Consider the following 18,308-nt stretch of genomic DNA (forward strand, 5'->3'; position numbering starts at 1 on the left):
TCTGCCTCGCCGACTTCTCCGAGGCCCCATCGGCGGTGCAGCCCAGCACCTCGGACAGCTCCAGGGACGTGCGCACGCCTCCGGGCGCAGGTCCACGGCCCTGAGGCTCTCCGAGTCCCCCGAGCCTCAACCCGGAACTCCGCCCCAGGAGCCCTCCCCCCGGCGGCTCCCCTGGGCGAGTCCCCCCGCGGGGACCCCCGAGAGGGTCCCCTGAGCTTCCTAGAGCTCCCGGAAGTGCCGGCGGCGCGGCGCGGGGCGCGGCTCCCTGTGGGCGCGTCGCGCGCTTTCGGCTCTCCCGCCGGGGCCCGGGGAGCGGTGGGTGAGAGGCCCCGCGGTGCTGGTCGCTGGGCCCTGCAGCCGGGCCGGCGGGGGACGCGGCGTCGCGCCCGGCTCCCTCAGGCCTACCCTCCCGCCGTCAGCACAACCAGCCAGCCGCGCCCCCTGCCGCTCTCGGTACCATGGCCGGCGGCCTCGACCCCCGGCGCCCGAGCTTCGTCCGTGCGCGAGGAGGGCGCCCCCGGCCTACTGGGCCCAGGGCCTGGACGGCCACAGGCCAGGTTCCCAAACCATGCTTCTCCCACTCCTTATTTTAGGGAGTCCGCTGGAAGATTTGAAAATCCCGGGAAAGCCCGGGTTTCCCTTTCAGAGAAGCTCATCCTGGAGTGTCCAGGTGCACCTTGCTAAGTCCAGGCCAATGTGCCCTTGGGGAGAGCATCTGGCTCTGGGCACGGCCCCGTCTGCACAGCTGGGGTGTGTTTTCCCCAGGACCTCTCCACGGATCAGCACGAATCCTCATCTCACCGATGGCAGCGCCGCCACCCGCTGCGACCTCACCCCCACTCTGCCTGCCGAGGGGACCGGGCCAGGCTCTCCCCTTCCGGAGGCGGGGACCCAGGGACATGGTACACCCCTCTCGAGCCCCAGTCTTTGTCCCTTGGGCCACAGATCCTGACCTTAACATCTGTCATTCAGTGTGCGGCCTCCTCGGGCTGTTCCCAGCGCCCCCCCCCCCCCCGGCGCCTTGCCACAGGGATCAGCGAGGCCCCGGATCTCAGGGGAAATGGAAGGCTAGTCCTCAAGGAGGACAGGTTTTAACAGAATTCTTTTCTTTTTTTAAAATTTTGTCTTAACTTTAAGAGTTTTTGAGCAAAAATCGTTTGGAATCAGAGAGCACCAAACTGGAAGTGGTTAGGAGCGCTCCCAGATTTCTTTTTCTTTAAGAGTGTTTTGGGAGTTTGTGTCCTTCTAACACCCTTCCGCTCCCTGACCTTGATCCCTGCATAACCCCATCCCAGACAGAGGGCCTAATTTCCTTGTTCCCGCCCCGCTGATTTAAATGAGATGATGCGGCCTTTGTCGAAGTCTCTCCGTGCTCTGGTTCAGAGTCTGGTGTCATTTGCTGCCTCCCTTTCTGGTTTCAGACCATGAGGACGGAGTTCAGAGTGAGGAGCAGATTCCGGGCAGAACCGCAGGGTGTCCCGGGGACCAAGGTTCTAAGGTCCGGGCCACAGGTCCAGGGACCTGCCGGGCCGTGCAGAAGCCATCGGGGTTCACAGGGGCGGGCAGGGCTGCCACACAAGGCCTGCGTGCACCAGGCAAGTCCCGAGGAAGCCAGCCTGGTGACCCGCCAGGAAGACCGCGCAGGAGGGAGCCCGGGTAGCTGCGACCCAGCTGGAGGAGCCGCTCAGAATCCAGCAGGCGTGGGGAGCCCCGGCGGGCGAAGCAGCACTGCACCGGGCCGTGCGCCCCGAGGCCGCCCCGTGAGGGGCCCACATCCTGGAGCAGTGGCAGCCTCCAAGCAGGGAAAAGCCTCCCCAGTGCCGCAAGTCGGACCTGGTGAAGCACCAGCGGGTCCACACTGGCGAGAAGCCCTACGCGTGCGGCCACTGCGGGAAGGCCTTCGTGCAGAGCTCTCACTTCACGCAGCACCTGCGGTTCCACAACAGCGAGAAGCCCCTTGCGTGTCAGCAGTGCGGTCAGGCCTTCAGCCAGAGCTCCAGCCTCGTTCAGCACCAGCGGGTCCACACCGGGGAGAAGGCCTACCAGTGCGGCGAGCGCGGCCGCGCCTGCAGGGCCCTGTCGGGCTGCTTCTGGCACCAGCGCGTCCTCACCCGGGAGAACCCTTTCCGCTGACTGGGACCGCAGGAGTCCACCGGGGCCTGTGCCGCGCCAAGCCGACCTTCCACTAGAGGGCGCTGTGGACGCCATGGATGCCTGCCGCGCGCTGCTGGGGGCGCGGGGAGAGCAGCACGCGGGCCATCGCTGAAGGTGGCCCCTGCACCCCAGTTAAGATGCCGGCGCTCGCCCGCACGCTCCCCCAGCCCTCGCCGCCCCAGGGCCGCCCAGGGAAACAAGTGCGAACAGAGTCCCGGTCGCGAGGCGGCCACGCCCTTTCTCTTCCTGGGAGACCTAGCGGCTTTGCTGCTGACAGACACGAAGGGAAATGTAGGGCCTGAGCGCCCCGTGGTCCCCCTAATGGTAGCCCTGGCCGAGGCCTACAGGAGAGCTCAGGCACTAGGGAAGATGGTGTACAGCTGTCAGGCGACCAACGGACTTGCATGTTAAGGGTTATTTTAAAAATAGGATTAATATGCCCAAAAGACATGTACGAACGAACACATGTCCTGAACGAAATATTTGCGGGCTTGTACTACGGGTACTTATCCCCGACCCGAAACAGTCTTGTCCCTTTCAAAAAAATGCACGGGGTTAACCGACACTTGGCAGCGAGCACTTTGCGCTCTGAGGCCAGGGCACGCGCGGGGGCGCCGCAAGGGGCGGGGCGCCGCAAGGGGCGGGGCGCCGCAAGGGGCGGGGCGCCGCAAGGGGCGGGGCGCCGCAAGGGGCGGGGCGCCGCAAGGGGCGGGGCGCCGCAAGGGGCGGGGCGCCGCAAGGGGCGGGGCGCCGCAAGGGGCGGGGCGCCGCAAGGGGCGGGGCGCCGCAAGGGGCGGGGCGCCGCAAGGGGCGGGGCGCCGCAAGGGGCGGGGCGCCGCAAGGGGCGGGGCGCCGCAAGGGGCGGGGCGCCGCAAGGGGCGGGGCGCCGCAAGGGGCGGGGCGCCGCAAGGGGCGGGGCGCCGCAAGGGGCGGGGCGCCGCAAGGGGCGGGGCGCCGCAAGGGGCGGGGCGCCGCAAGGGGCGGGGCGCCGCAAGGGGCGGGGCGCCGCAAGGGGCGGGGCGCCGCAAGGGGCGGGGCGCCGCAAGGGGCGGGGCGCCGCAAGGGGCGGGGCGCCGCAAGGGGCGGGGCGCCGCAAGGGGCGGGGCGCCGCAAGGGGCGGGGCGCCGCAAGGGGCGGGGCGCCGCAAGGGGCGGGGCGCCGCAAGGGGCGGGGCGCCGCAAGGGGCGGGGCGCCGCAAGGGGCGGGGCGCCGCAAGGGGCGGGGCGCCGCAAGGGGCGGGGCGCCGCAAGGGGCGGGGCGCCGCAAGGGGCGGGGCGCCGCAAGGGGCGGGGCGCCGCAAGGGGCGGGGCGCCGCAAGGGGCGGGGCGCCGCAAGGGGCGGGGCGCCGCAAGGGGCGGGGCGCCGCAAGGGGCGGGGCGCCGCAAGGGGCGGGGCGCCGCAAGGGGCGGGGCGCCGCAAGGGGCGGGGCGCCGCAAGGGGCGGGGCGCCGCAAGGGGCGGGGCGCCGCAAGGGGCGGGGCGCCGCAAGGGGCGGGGCGCCGCAAGGGGCGGGGCGCCGCAAGGGGCGGGGCGCCGCAAGGGGCGGGGCGCCGCAAGGGGCGGGGCGCCGCAAGGGGCGGGGCGCCGCAAGGGGCGGGGCGCCGCAAGGGGCGGGGCGCCGCAAGGGGCGGGGCGCCGCAAGGGGCGGGGCGCCGCAAGGGGCGGGGCGCCGCAAGGGGCGGGGCGCCGCAAGGGGCGGGGCGCCGCAAGGGGCGGGGCGCCGCAAGGGGCGGGGCGCCGCAAGGGGCGGGGCGCCGCAAGGGGCGGGGCGCCGCAAGGGGCGGGGCGCCGCAAGGGGCGGGGCGCCGCAAGGGGCGGGGCGCCGCAAGGGGCGGGGCGCCGCAAGGGGCGGGGCGCCGCAAGGGGCGGGGCGCCGCAAGGGGCGGGGCGCCGCAAGGGGCGGGGCGCCGCAAGGGGCGGGGCGCCGCAAGGGGCGGGGCGCCGCAAGGGGCGGGGCGCCGCAAGGGGCGGGGCGCCGCAAGGGGCGGGGCGCCGCAAGGGGCGGGGCGCCGCAAGGGGCGGGGCGCCGCAAGGGGGCGCCTGACCCTGGGAGAGCAGGAGCAGAAGACCATTCAAGAGTGTGGAGCTTCCAGCTTAGTTGACACTAGTGGGTGTTTTCTCTGGTTGTGGTGCCGTGAGAACAGGCTAGAGCACAGGCCCGGACATGGATAACGTTCGTGGGAAGTGGCCGCACTGGCTCTCCGGATGCCTGCGCTCAGGTGAGTCCCCTCGACTGCCTCGTGGCTTGTGGGAGCGAATGTTCAGGAGCGGAAGTCGGGCTGGCGTTTTCGGAGTGTTGCTTTTGCTAAGAGTAGCCCTCACGATACTGGAGGTTTTCCCTTGTGATGAGTCGGCAAGCTTATTTCTAGTTTTTGGATCATTTTTTTTTTAATATTTATTTATTTATTTACTTATTTGGCTGCGCCATGTCTTAGTTGCAGCACACGGGATCTTAGTTGCCTCGTGGGGGATCTTTTTGTTTCTGCACGGGAGATCTTTAGTTGCGGCTTTCCGGCTCTTAGTTGCGGCATGCAGGATCTAGTTCCCTGACCAAAGGTCGAACCTAGGCCCCCTGCACTGGAAGTGCGCAGTCTTAACGACTGGACTACCTGGGAAGTCCCTAGATCATCTTTTTAAGATGTTTTAATTTTTATGTGTGCTTTATGATTTTTATAATTTGTTACAAATAAATGCAGTGCGTGGTGGGCATGTACTCAGCGTTTACTGATGCCTCTGCAGTGAAAAGCCTCAACACATAGGGTGGGCTGGCAGGAGACTGGTGCGGGGAGCCCCGTTTGGGCGGGATTGCGGGAGAGGCTCCAGAGGGGCCCCGGGGATGGCGGGGAGTCCAGAGTTGGGAAGGTTGCGGCTTGCAGGTTGCAGGTACTGAGGAAGCTCAGGGCTACTCCGGCATCAGCTCTTGCATTCTGAAGCTGGTTTTGGTCCCAAAGAGAAAACTGTTTAGGCTGTTGGTGGGGGTCCAGACTACCTGGTTCCTCCCCTCCTGGCCCTGCTGCTGCCACCCAGCCGCCCGCTGGAAGGCCTGTCCACTGTGCTCGGCCCTTCATCTCTCCCCAGCTGCTCAGGGCAGTAAAAGGGAACTGGGAAGACCCAGCGGGCTTCGTCCACCTTTCTGTCCTGCACCCGCAGCGACCAGCAGCAGCATTCCAGTGGCACCTGTTTTGTTGGCCCTGGATGGAGGAAGACGGGCAGAGCAGAGCCGCTGACCAGTGGTGAACAGGGACCCCTGGCTTCCAGCGAGGAGATTCAGTGCCCATCTGTCAGCACAGCGCAGTCAGGCTTGACTGAATGAGGTGTGGTGATTGCCTTCTCCATGTCCCAGCTCCTTCCTCTGGAAACACAGCCTCTCTGGGGGTTAATATCAGAAGAGGAGATGAACACAGTGCAGGGCTGTTCAAGGAGAGTGTGGCTGGGAGCAGGCAGACTGAGTGGTATCTGCACCGTCCCCCGGGGCTGTTAGTGGAGGGACAGACCACATGCGCGCTTGGGGCCTCAGGCCAGCTTGAGTTCAGCCCTCCGCACCTCGTGCTGGCCCAGCCCTGGCACCACTGAAGCCTGTCCGGCCCTCTGGGCACCGGCCAGGGCCTGGTCCTGGAAGCTGAGTGGTCCCACTACCCATGAACAAAGCAAGCGACAGAAGCCCCTCGGCACTGGCTCAGGCAGCGCGCAGGATTAAGGAGCTGCTTCAGGACCCCCAGGAATCTGGATTTTCTAGGCTGTCAGAGAGGTCTCTGGCCCCTCCCTGCCTCTCATCTCTGCAGGCCCCATGTGGCCTCGGGCTCCAACCGCTGACCGGCCTTCCCCAGGTCTGACACCATCTCAGCCCGGGCTGCAGAGTACAGCGCCCTCTCTCGCCCCAGCTCCTGGAGAAGCGGGTGGTGGGGGTTCCAGAGTGACCTAGGGGAAGAGAGGGAGAGGAGCATTCCCAGAAGGAAGGGGTCCCGAGCAGAAGCAAGCCCCAGGCCCCCAGATGCACCCCTGAACCTTTCGGAAAAGAAAAGCCAGTGTGTGTCCCATGAGGAAGCCGTCGTCGTAGCCTCTGAACAAGAAAGCTCCCTCCGGGCACCTGGTTGTAGAAGCGACACGTGCGTGATAGGAAACTGGGACACGTGGGAACATCTGGAGAAAAAAACCTTTCTCCACCTGCGTCCTGGGGTGTGGTTGCCGGCCTCATCTGCACCATCGGAAAACAAACTCAGTATGCAATTTATGATCTGCTTTGGGGCTTAAAAACAAAACAGGCTTCTCCGTGTTTTACAAGATCATCAGTGACTGCTGTTTGTCAAGATTTCACTTTTTGAGAAAACTTTTGACAAAGCCCGTTTTCCCTATTATAGAAACAGAATATGTCGTAGAAAATTTGGGAAATGGGGAAAAGTAGAAAGAAATCACACTAGTTCACACCACAGGGCAGAAATGTACCTTTTAGTTTTTTTATATCTATGCAGATTTCTTCCCCGAATCTTTTTAGAATGGATTGCATCCATTATGTCTCTTGGTACCGTAACCCTTTAGTGTGTATTTCCTATATTCAACGACATTCTCTTACAAAACCACAGTGCAGGTACCAAATCCAGGTAATTGGACATTGATACAATGCTCAGCAAAGCAAGCCTTCTCGTTGTGCTCGTGGCATTTTCCCTCCAACCCAGCATCCATTCTGGGATCCTAGCCTGCCTGTGGTCACTGTGTCTCCTGAGGAATCTATAGTGTGGAGCAGTTCCTCAGCCTTTCTTTTCTCCCGAGATGATTTATTCCTTGCAAGGGGAAAATGGTGCCCACATGGTCAAAAAACCAGAGGACACTGACCGTGTGATCAAAATGGTCACTAGCCAGTGAAGAGCCCGTGGACACCATGTCCCTCCACGTGACGCCCAGAGGACACGTGGTTGCAGGATTCCAGCTGGAGAGGTGCGACCTGTGTCCAGTGATGCGGAAAGGGAAGGGAATGGGCAAAGCTCAGAGGGAGGCAAGAACGAGCCTGGCGTGTTCAGGGAGCGGTGACTGGTTTCACAGTTGGGGGGAGCTGGAGGAAGAGGTGACACTGGACAGGTGGGTGGAAGCTGATGGAGGTAAGGTCTGCTGCCATCCGGGCACTGGGCCACCATCAAAGGCCCAGCCCAGCTGTGAGGGTGCCTGTCTGCACCCGTGCTTCTGTCTGGGCTAAGAACCCGGGGTGGGTGCCAGAGCAGCGACTTCCGTAGAAGGAGACTCTTGCGGAGGGACATTGTCAGGGAGCAGGGAGTCATTTCAAGGGCTCTCTGGGCTGTGGGGTTTCTGGAAGCAGGTTAGAATGAGGTGGCTGAGGAGAGACCACAGGAGTCATCTACAGGAAAGTGCCCAGAGCACGGAGAGACAACTCAGCGATGGGCTGGGGACAGGACATTCGTCGCCTAAGCCCCACGACACGTGTTTAAGGCAGACGCTGTGAAGGTTCCTCAGCCGGGATTAAACACAAGAGTACCCACTCTGCAGAGGACCCCAAGGCCACCGTTCCTGTGGGAAGCCTGCAGCCCCACGTCACGTGTGGAGCCCAGAGAACTCCCGACCTTGGGAACTGAATCCTGCCCACCGCCACGTGAGACCCCAGGGGAGACCCCAGTCGTGGCCAACACCTTGCCTGCAGCCTAGGAGAGACCCCAGCCCAGGACCGGCCAGGCTGTGCCCGGACTCGTGCAACACAAGGAAGCCGTGAGATCATAAACGCATGATGCTTCAAGCCCTTAAGTGTGTGGTCACTGAAAACCAGCGGTGAGGGAAACCCGGAGAATGTGGCGCAGCGGCCCGACGCGCGGGAGGAAGGGGATTTCTGCGCTGCCCCCGGCTTAGGAGGGGGATCCACCTGCGGAGGACCAGCCGCTGTGAGGCTCTGGCGCCCAGGCCAGGCAGGCTCGGGGCGCCCTCCCCTCCCCCCTTTCTCCACGGGTGCTGACTTCATGCGTCCGTGCATTCGCTTATTCCGCAGTCAGCAAGGTCACCTAACCCGGCTTACTCCCCGGACCACAGGCCTGGACCTGGTGGAGGCCACGCGGCCCGGGGCGGGGGTCCGGGAGGCGTCCCAGAGGTGCGGGAAGTGAAGCCCTGCAGGGGCGGGAGCGGTCGGTGTGAAGGTGGCCGGACAGCAACCTAGGGTCTTGCATGCGAAGCTAGGAAATCCGCGCATAGCTCGCGAAGGCAGGCCCACCCCCACCCCCACCCCGCGGCCTCCAGGGCAGCTGAGTGCGGGTCCTCCGGCGCCCTAGAACGTCACCGGAAGTGCCCGAGCCGCCCGGGAGAGGGAGGCGGCGCTTCCGGCGGGCGGCGGGGGCTCCGGGTAAGTGGTGGCGGACCGGGGCTTGGGCAGGGGTTGGCAGACGATGGGCCGCGCCCGCGAGGGAAGTAGAAATATGGGCGCAAGGACGGGCCGTCCCTACGGGGCATGGGGCCCTTATCTGTCCTGGGCTCTCCCTGCGAAAGGGCTCACATCCGGGAGGAGAGCGGAAGCGAGGGGCGGCCCTACTCCCGCCGTGTGACGGCCCCGGGGACAGCCTTCCCCGCCCATTGTGACGACCGGTGTGAAGGCCCCGGGACAGCCTCAGACAGTTCCCTGAAGTGAAATCACAGTTTAATTTTAAGGCCTTTGTAAATCATCGAATTATCCGCCGTCCAGTGCACTTTTTCTTCTTCCAGCGGTGTATGAAGGTGCCTGTTTCCCCTAATTGTGTGTATGCTCATAAGATGCCACTGTTTTTAAGCCTTATTGTTTTTTTTTAATATTTACTTATTTTAGGCTGCGTCGGGTCTCAGTTGTGGCTTGGGGGAACTTCCGCTGAGGCACGCGGTTCCCTCGTTGTGGCACCTGGGCTTTTCTAGTTGCGGGCGCATGGGCTCCGGAGTGCATGGCTCCGTACTTGTGGCGCTCGGGCTTAGCTGCTCCGTGGCATGTGGGATCTTAGTTCCCCGATCAGGGATGGAACCCGTGTCCCCTGCACTGGAAGGCGGTTCCTTGACAACTGGACCACCAGGGAGGTCCCAGCTACTTGTTTATTTTCTTCTGCTGGTTACCTGTCCATAACTTTAACTAGTTTTTTCGTGCTTTTTCATGTATATATAGTGGGTTTTTAGATATTGAGGATATGAATCTTTGTGTTGCAAATATCCCTCCGTTTTTTTTTTTTTTCCTTTTGTTTTTGACAGTAAATATCCTTGTGTAGTTAGATCTGTCACACTTTACCTTTGGTGGCAAGCTTAGCAAAAGCGTTCCTCAATCCAGAATTGCGCCATTCAGATCGTTACTTTTTTGGTTTCATATATTTATATTCAGATCTTTTGTTATTATCAAGAAAAAATATAAATGCATAGAAATTTTTCCACACATCCGAGGACTGACTAACGGTGCTCGTTGGTTCCTGGTGGAGCTGAGACCACAGTGGGCAGGTAACAGGTGCTGCCACATCTCTCTCTGCTCCTGATCTGCTGGGGGGCGGGGGTGGGGGAGCCAGCATGGCCTAGACAGTTCCCAGAGGGTGTCCCGTGGAACACTAGTTTCTGGGATGTTTGCTTATTCAGACCTTGGTTTATAGTGAGGTGGCTCCTTCAGGGCCCTCTGGGCAGGCTCTGAGCCTCCCTTCTCTGAAGGCACTCTGACCTCACCCCCACTCTTCCTTTCTCTTTCTCCCAGGCAGGTGTCCTACTACTGGTGTTTCTGCGGCAAGCAGCAAGCAGAGCCCCAGCCTGAGTCCACAGAACGCCCCAGAGAGGCGACCCTGATGGACACGTGCACAGGTGAAGGAGGCAGGCAGGCCCAGAGGGCCATCCTGGGGTCAGGGACGTGGGGACAGCTTAGGAATCGGGGCTCCCAAGTCCATCTGCCTGGCTGCTACTAACCATCACAGCTTCTAACCATCACAGCTCCCCACCTCCATGCCTGCTGTGCTCCCTCAGCCCCTCCCTCCTTTGTTCTCCTGGACACACTCTATACCCTGCTCTCTCTTTCTCTGGTTCCCCCCACCTGGAGATCTCTGAGAACAAGAATTTTATTTTTTAAATTATAGTTGACTTACCGTGTTGTGTTACTTTCAAGTGTACAGCAAAGTGATTCAGTTATATGTACATGTTCTTTTTCGTGTTCTTTTCCATTATAGGTTATTACAAGATAATGAATATAGTTCCATGTGCTGTACAGTAGGATCTTGTTTACCTGTTTTATATATAGCAGTGTGTAGCTGCTGATCCCAAACCCCTAATTTATGCCTCCCTCCGCTCCCTTTCCCCTTTGGTAAACATGTTTGTTTTCTGTGTGTCTTTCTGTTTTGTAAATAAGTTCATTTGTATCATTTTTTTAAATTTAATTTTATTTATTTATTTATTTATTTTTGCGGTACGCGGACCTGTCGCTGTTGTGGCTTCTCCCGTTGCGGAGCACAGGCTCCGGACGCGCAGGCTCAGCGGCCATGGCTCACGGGCCCAGCCGCTCCGCGGCATGTGGGATCTTCCCGGACCGGGGTACGAACCCATGTCCCCTGCATCGGCAGGCGGACTCTCGACCACTGCACCACCAAGGAAGCCCCATATTTTTATTTATTTTATTTTAAAAATTATTTTGGCTGCATTGGGTCTTCGTTGCTGCGCGCAGGCTTTGCTCTGGTTGCGGCAAGCAGGGGCTACTCTTTTTTTTTTTTTGCGGTACGCGGGCCTCTCGCTGTTGTGGCCTCTCCCATTGCGGAGCACAGGCTCCGGACGCGCAGGCTCAGTGGCCATGGCTCACGGGCCCAGCCGCTCCGCGGCATGTGGGATCTTCCCGGACCGGGGCACGAACCCGTGTCCCCTGCATCGGCAGGCGGACTCTCAACCACTGCGTCACCAGGGAAGAGGGGCTACTCTTCGTTGCAGCGCGCGGGCTTCTCATTGCAGTGGCTTCTCTTTGCTTTGGAGCACGGGCTCCAGGCACGCAGGCTTCAATAGTTGTGGCACTTGGGCTCAGTAGTTGTGGCTCGTGGGCTCTAGAGTGCAGGCTCAGTAGTTGTGGCACACGGGCTTAGTTGCTCTGCGGCATGTGTGATCTTCCCAGACCAGGGGCTCGAACCCGTGTCCCCTGCATTGGCAGGCAGATTCTTAACCACTGTGCCAGCCGGGAAGCCCCTGTATCATTTTTTTAGATTCCACATATAAGTGATATTATGTGATATTTGTCTTTGTCTGACTGACTTCACTTAATATGATAATCTGTTGCTGCATGTTGCTGCAAATGGCATTATTTCATTCTTTTTATGGCTGAGTAGTATTCCATTATATATATATGTACCATATCTATTCATCTATTGATGGACATTTAGGGTGCTTCCGTGTCTTGGCTATTGTGAATAGTGCTGCTGTGAACACTGGGGTGCATGTATCCTTTCGAATTAGAGTTTTTTCTGGATGTATGCCCAGGAGTGGGATTGCTGGGTCATATGGTAATTCTATTTTTAGTTTTTTAAGGAACCTCCATACTGTTCTCCATAGTGGCTGCACCAATTTACATCCCCACAAACAGTGTAGGAGGGTTCCCTTTTCTCCACACCCTCTCCAGCATTTATTATTTGCAGACTTTTTGATGATGGTCATTTTGACCAGTGTGAGGTGGTACCTCATTGTAGTTTTGATTTGCATTTCTCTAATAACTAGCAATGTTGAGCATCTTTTCATGTGCCTGTTGGCCATCTGTATGTCTTTGGAAAAATGTCTGTTAGGTCTTCTGCCCATTTTTTTGATTGAGTTGTTTTTTTGTTATTGAGTTGGATAAGCTGTTTGTATATTTTGAAAATTAAGCCCTTGTCAGTCGCAATGTTTGCGAATATTTTCTCCCATTCCATAAGTTGTCTTTTTGTTTTGTTTATGGTTTCCTTTGCTGTGCAAAAGCTTTTAAGTTTGATTAGGTCCCATTTATTTTTGCTTTTATTTCTTTTGCTTTTGGAGACTGACCTAAGAAAATATTGCTACAATTTATGTCAGAGAAGGTTTTGCCTATGTTCTGTTCTAGGAGTTTTATGTGTCCTGTCTTATGTTTAAGTCTTTAAGCCATTTTGAGTTTATTTTTGTGTGTAGTGTGAGGGAGTGTTCTAACTTCATTGACTTCCATGTGGCTCTCCAGCTTTCTCAGCACCACTTGGCTGAAGGGACTGTCTTTTCACCATTGTATTCTTGCCTCCTTTGTCTAAGATTAATTGACCATAGGTGTGTGTGTTTATTTCTGGGCTCTCTGTTCTGTTCCATTGATCCATATGTCTGTTTTTGTGCAAATACCATGCTGGGTTTTTGTGGGGTTTTTTTGAATTTTATGTATTTTTTGATACAGCAGGTTATTAGTTATCCATTTTATACACATCAGTGTATACATGTCAATTCCAATCTCCCAATTCATCCCACAACCCTCCCCGCACCCCCACCACCGCTTTCCCCCCTTGGGTCCATACGTTTGTTCTCTACATCTGTGTCTCTATTTCTGCCCTGCAAACCGGTTCATCTGTACCATTTTTCTAGGTTCCACATACATGCGTTAATATACGATATTTGTTTTTCTTTTTCTGACTTACTTCACTCTGTATGACAGTCTCTAGATCCATCCACATCTCTACAAATGACCCAATTTCGCTCCTTTTTATGGCTGAGTAATATTCCATTGTATATATGGGCCACATCTTCTTTATCCATTTGTCTGTCGATGGGCACTTAGGTTGCTTCCATGACCTGGCTATTATAAGTAGTGCTGCAGTGAACATTGGGGTGCATGTGTCTTTTTGAATTATGGTTTTCTCAGGGTATATGCCCAGTAGTGGGACTGCTGGGTCATATGGTAGTTCTATTTTTAGTTTTTAAGGAACCTCCATACTGTTCTCCATAGTGGCTATATCAATTTATATTCCCACCAACAGTGCAAGAGCGTTCCCTTTTCTCCACACCCTCTCCAGCATTTATTGTTTCTAGATTTTTTGATGATGGCCATTCTGACTGGTGTGAGGGGATACCTCATTGTAGTTTTGATTTGCATTTCTCTAATAATTAGTGATGTTGAGCAGCTTTTCATGTGCTTCTTGGCCATCTGTATGTCTTCTTTAGAGAAATGTCTATTTAGGTTTTCTGCCCATTTTTGGATTGGGTTGTTTGTTTTTTTAATATTGAGCTGCATGAGCTGTTTACGTATTTTGGAGATTAATCCTTTGTCCGTTGATTCATTTGCAAATATTTTGAGAGTTGTCTTTTCGTCTTGTTTGTAGTTTCCTTTGCTTTGCAAAATCTTTTAAGTTTCATTAGGTCCCATCTGTTTATCTCTGTTTTTATTTCCATTACTCTAGGAGGTGGATCGAAAAAGATCTTGCTGTGATTTATGTCAAAGAGTGTTCTTCCTGTGTCTTCCTCTAAGAGTTTTATAGCGTCTGGTCTTACGTTTAGGTCTCTAATCCATTTTTAGTTTATTTTCGTGTATGGTGTTAGGGAGTGTTCTGATTTCATTATTTTACATGTAACTGTCCAGTTTTCCCAGCACCACTTATTGAAGAGGCTTTTTCTCCATTGTATACCCTTGCCTCCTTTGTCATAGATTAGTTGACCATAGGTGCGTGGGTTTATCTCTGGGCTTTCTATCCTGTTCCATTGATCTATATTTCTGTTTCTGTGCCAGTACCATATTGTCCCTTGATTATTGTAGATTTGTAGTAGAGTCTGATTCCTCCAGCTTCGATTTTTTCCCTCAAGACTGCTTTGGCTATTCGGGGTCTTTTGTGTCTCCATACAAATTTTAGGATTTTTTGTTCTGGTTCTGTAAAAAATGCCATTGGTGATTTGATAGGGATTGCATTCCATCTGTAGTTTGCTTTGGGTAGTATAGTCATTTTCACAGTATTGATTCTTCCAATCCAAGAACATGGTATATCTCTCCATCTGTTTGTATCATCTTTAATTTCTTTCATCAGTGTCTTATAGTTTTCTGCACACAGGTCTTTTGTCTCCCTAGGTAGGTACCGTGCTATTCTGATTACTGTAGCTTTGTAGTATTGTCTGAAGTCAGGGAGGGTTATGCCTCCAGCTTTGAGGAACAAGAGTATTAATTCTTGGCTTTGTCTCACCAGGGCCCAGCAGTGTCAACTGGCCTAGGCTCAGGGTTGGTGACCAGGAAGTGTGTGGTGGATGACAATCTGGCTGGCCTCCCGCCCACTGGCCACCTCCCTCTCGGGCTCCAGGCCCCTCTGTTCTGAAGATTTCAGGCCACATTTGGGGGAGGGCTCATATTCAGTTGCCTGTTGTTGCTGTTGTTGAATTGTCACATGACCTGTGCTAACAACCAGGCCATCTTCCCTTGGCAAAGACACATGCCATTTCAAGCTTTTCCCCATCATACTCTACCCTAAGGTTCTGGTTCAGCAGTGGGAGCCTGGGGAGAACATGACCGTGGCTCCCCAAACACGCCTGGAACTGCTCTCCCAGGAAGTCACAGAACCCCCGTGTCGGGTGGTTCAGCCACCGTGTCCCTGCACCTCATCCCTCAGGGTGTGAGTTGGGGATGACCCAGAGGTGCAGCCATGGAGCCACCCTTCAGGCCCAGTACTTCCAGGCCACTGTCTCCCTCCCTTGTCTGACCCTACTCCTGACCAGATCTGGCCCAGACAGCACTCTTCAGTCTCACAATTTGGGGCTAGATTTTAGCAAGTGCCACCATACACAGTGTGTGGAGGAAAAAACAGGTTACCAAAAACATCCCATTCAGAAAAGGAATAAAGAGAAAGCACCCTGTCTGGGTTGCTGGCCTGAGCATATAGTATGAGATGTACGGCCTGAAGGGAGGTGAGGCTGAGGGCTGGGCCCCAGTGTCAGAGTGGTGACCAGCATCTGTGCCAGGGGACTGAGCTTCTTGGTTAGGACGTCTGGCAGCCCAGGTTCTGCCTTCTGGGCACACTCCTGGGCACTTGGGCTGGAGGTGCCTCTGTTGGGGGCGGCCTCCCTGGCTTTTCCCCACTAGGTGCCAGGAGTGCCCCTTGCCCACTGTGACACCGGAAGTGTTTTCAAACATGGCCACACGTGCCTGCTCTGCTGCCAACCACTTCTCTCTGCATTCCAGGCCATGAGGCTGTACCAGGGTGTCACCAGAGCCTGGGGGTCTGTCTCCCCCAACTCGTGAGACCAGGCAGACTGAGGTTAGAGGCTTGGGCCTTTTCTGGAGTCACAGGGAAGCCTGCTGATTAGCTCTCTCCCAGTCCCTTGTCCATTCCTGCGACCACAGGTGTTAGAAGTCGGGGAGGAGAGCTGGGCAGGAGGAGGACAGGCGGGATAATGGGTTTCTGCTGCCCAGTGGCGTCTTACTGTTCCCTATCATCACGTGGCTCTCCCGTGCCATCCATGTGTCGTCAGCAGAGTTCTAAGTTGTGCATCTCTCCCCCTTTTCCAGCTTTCCTAGCACAGGCACCGAGTGGCGGCCCGGCTTCCTGCTACGCTGCTTTGGTGGCTGAGCAAGGGGCTCAGAGCCCAGGGCTGATGCTACGACAGGCAACCTTAGAAGAAGGGGGGCGCCGTGGACAGGCTGTGCCAGGACTGTTACGGGGGCCTCCCCGGACACTGCGGTTTCCAGACCCTTGTGGGAATGAGGAAGCTAGAGAGAGGCCCAAAGGTTCCCCTCGGAGACCAGTTGTTTATGAGGAAACTGGAGGGCAGAATGGCCATGAGGACAGTGTGTCCGGGTCAGAGGTCACCCTGAATGCAGCCTCCACAGCCGATAGGAGAGGCCACTGGAAAGGACGGCCTTACCGATGCAGCACCTGCGACAGGAGCTTCAAATGCTATTCAGATGTGGTGAAACACCAGAGCATTCACTCTGGGGAGAAACCCTACGAGTGCAGCGACTGTGGGAAGGCCTTCATCCACAGCTCCCACGTCGTCAGGCACCAGCGCATTCACAACGGGGAGAGGCCTTACGTTTGTAAGGAGTGTGGGAAGGCCTTCAGCCAGAGCTTCAACCTCATCAGACACCAGAGAATCCACACGGGAGAGAAGCCCTACGAATGTGCTGAGTGTGGCAGGTCCTTCAGTCAGAGGTCAGATGCCATTAAGCACCAGAGAATTCACACTGGCGAGCGGCTGTATGAGTGCAGCGAGTGCGGGAAAACCTTCATCCATAGCTCAAACGTCGTCCGGCACCAGAGAATTCACCACGGAGAGAATCCTTACGAATGCAAAGAGTGTGGGAAAGCCTTCAGCCAGAGCTCCAACCTCATTCAGCACCAGCGGGTCCACACTGGGGAGAAGCCCTACGCCTGCCAGGAGTGTGGGCGCGCCTTCAGCCGCAGCTCCTTCCTCAGTGAGCACCGGCGCATCCACACCGGGGAGAAGCCCTACGAGTGCGGTGAGTGTGGCCGCGCCTTCAGGGCCCTGTCGGGCTTCTTCCGGCACCAGAGGATCCACACTGGGGAGAAGCCTTTCCACTGTGCCAGGTGTGGCAGGGCCTTCCGCCTGAGCTTTCATCTTATCCAGCACCAGCGAGTTCACGGCACGGAGTGAGCCTGTTGGGGGGTGAACATGGAGTGGAAAATTGAGTAAAGAAGATTGGAGTGTGGGTACAACACCCTTCACTTTTTGCCCACTCCCCCAGCTTTGTGTACTTTGCCCCACATGAAGAGGATAAAACTGTCTTGCTGGTCTCCAAGCCTGCCCATGGAGGCCTGCAGTTTGTCTGCCGCCGCCTTGCCAGGAGCACTGGAAAGGAAAGAGGAGCCTTGGGGAAGGAGACGTGATGGCAACGTGTGCCTCGGAAGTTAATTTATTTCATTTTCACAGCACTGGGTTTTTTCCTGAAGTATAATTTACATATAGTGGAACACATAAATCTTAAGTGTTTGGTTTTATGAGTTTCAACAGTACAATGTGCTTTGACCTTTACAACCACCACACTCTGAAGATGTAGACTATTTCCATCACCCCAGAAAGTCTCCTTATGCCCCTTCAAGTCAGCCCCTCATCCTGAGAGGCAACCAGTGATCTCGTTTCTGTCACTATAGTTTTGCTTGTTCTAGAACGTTATATAAATAGTGATATAATTTATACTCTTTTATGTCTTTTTCCCTTTGCTTAATGTTTTTTGAGGTTTATCCATGTATCAGTAGGTTTTGGGGGTTCTTTCGTGTTTTTTTCAGTTTCACAGCTCTTTTGAAAAGTCAAGAATCACTTTCTACCCTGTATCAAAGCTATATGCTTATGTCTGTGTCTTTTATCAAAGTATGAGCCCCTGTAGCTAAAATTATTTTAGCACAGCCCCGGATACAGGATGTGCACTCCACAAAAAAATAAGTACATGAAATATGCAGGGGAGTTTATGAAAGACAGGCATAGAGGAGAGACCATAGGCTTGGCCGCAAGGAGGACGTACTGATTCACTTGTTTTCATGCCATTTCGGAGTATACAGAACTCTTCTCAGGCTTAGGAAGGTAGTATAAGATAAAACAAGTTTAAGATGTTCGTGCTTCCAACAGACATTTCCTCAGCACTTAGCTGTCCAGGCTCTACGCCACTGTTGCAGGAAACACAAAGCCACTGTGCTAGCCGCATTCAAGGACTGTAGGTAGAAGTCCAACAACAGAAGTATATAGAGGGAACTAGTGACACAGGAGGGCAGGAAGCAAGACTGGGGCAAGGGGAAAACGGGGGTGAACACCCAGGGGAGGGGATTCCTGAGCAGATGGATTAAATGTGTACAAAGCAAAGGTAAGGGCACACCAGCAGACTGTGAAGAGCAGGAGAAGTGTGCTTACCCATAGGACCTTCCAGTTCGTAGCTGGGAGATCAGACAAAAAGTGTATGTAAAACAGTAGTCTAGGTGAGCTCACTGCTCATGATCTGATATTTCATATCACAGTACGGTAGTGTTACGGATTCCTACAAATGCTATTTGCCAGATAGGAAGCGACAGGTGTCTTTGTTGGGGATGATACTCTGTACATGTCATAAAACGGCTGTAACAAATTGAGTGAGGTCATGTTATTGAAAGTTTACTGTAATGACTAAGACAAATCTGAGCAGTCACCTGGCCACAAGTCCTGGGGGGTCCAGCTGCAGGACCCAAATCCGTCCTAGTCAAGCTGTGGTTTGGTGCCACTTTGTGGGAACTGTCTGCTCTAGTTTAACTACTGACT

The 18,308-nt window shown here is 55.9% G+C and overlaps 1 protein-coding gene across 9 annotated transcripts; it reads left to right on the plus strand.

Moving 5' to 3' along the window:
* The first annotated feature begins 4,189 nt into the window (after nucleotides 1-4,189).
* ZNF696 (zinc finger protein 696) lies at nucleotides 4,190-17,365 on the plus strand. 9 transcript variants are annotated; one of them, XM_019932281.3, is made up of 3 exons: nucleotides 4,202-4,372; nucleotides 9,835-9,938; nucleotides 15,574-17,365. In XM_019932281.3, exons 1-3 carry the CDS (start codon nucleotides 4,359-4,361, stop codon nucleotides 16,677-16,679), a joined length of 1,224 nt encoding a protein of 407 aa, XP_019787840.1. In that variant the 5' UTR covers nucleotides 4,202-4,358; the 3' UTR covers nucleotides 16,680-17,365. The 9 variants fall into 9 exon arrangements, with proteins under 9 accessions (XP_019787843.1, XP_019787840.1, XP_019787847.1 ...); XM_019932288.3 differs by having other exon boundaries at nucleotides 4,210-4,372; nucleotides 9,839-9,938; XM_019932286.3 differs by lacking the exon at nucleotides 4,202-4,372 and adding an exon at nucleotides 8,498-9,597.
* The last annotated feature ends 943 nt before the right edge of the window (nucleotides 17,366-18,308 follow it).

Source organism: Tursiops truncatus, chromosome 17, assembly GCF_011762595.2.
Source record: "Tursiops truncatus isolate mTurTru1 chromosome 17, mTurTru1.mat.Y, whole genome shotgun sequence".
NCBI lineage: Eukaryota > Metazoa > Chordata > Mammalia > Artiodactyla > Delphinidae > Tursiops > Tursiops truncatus.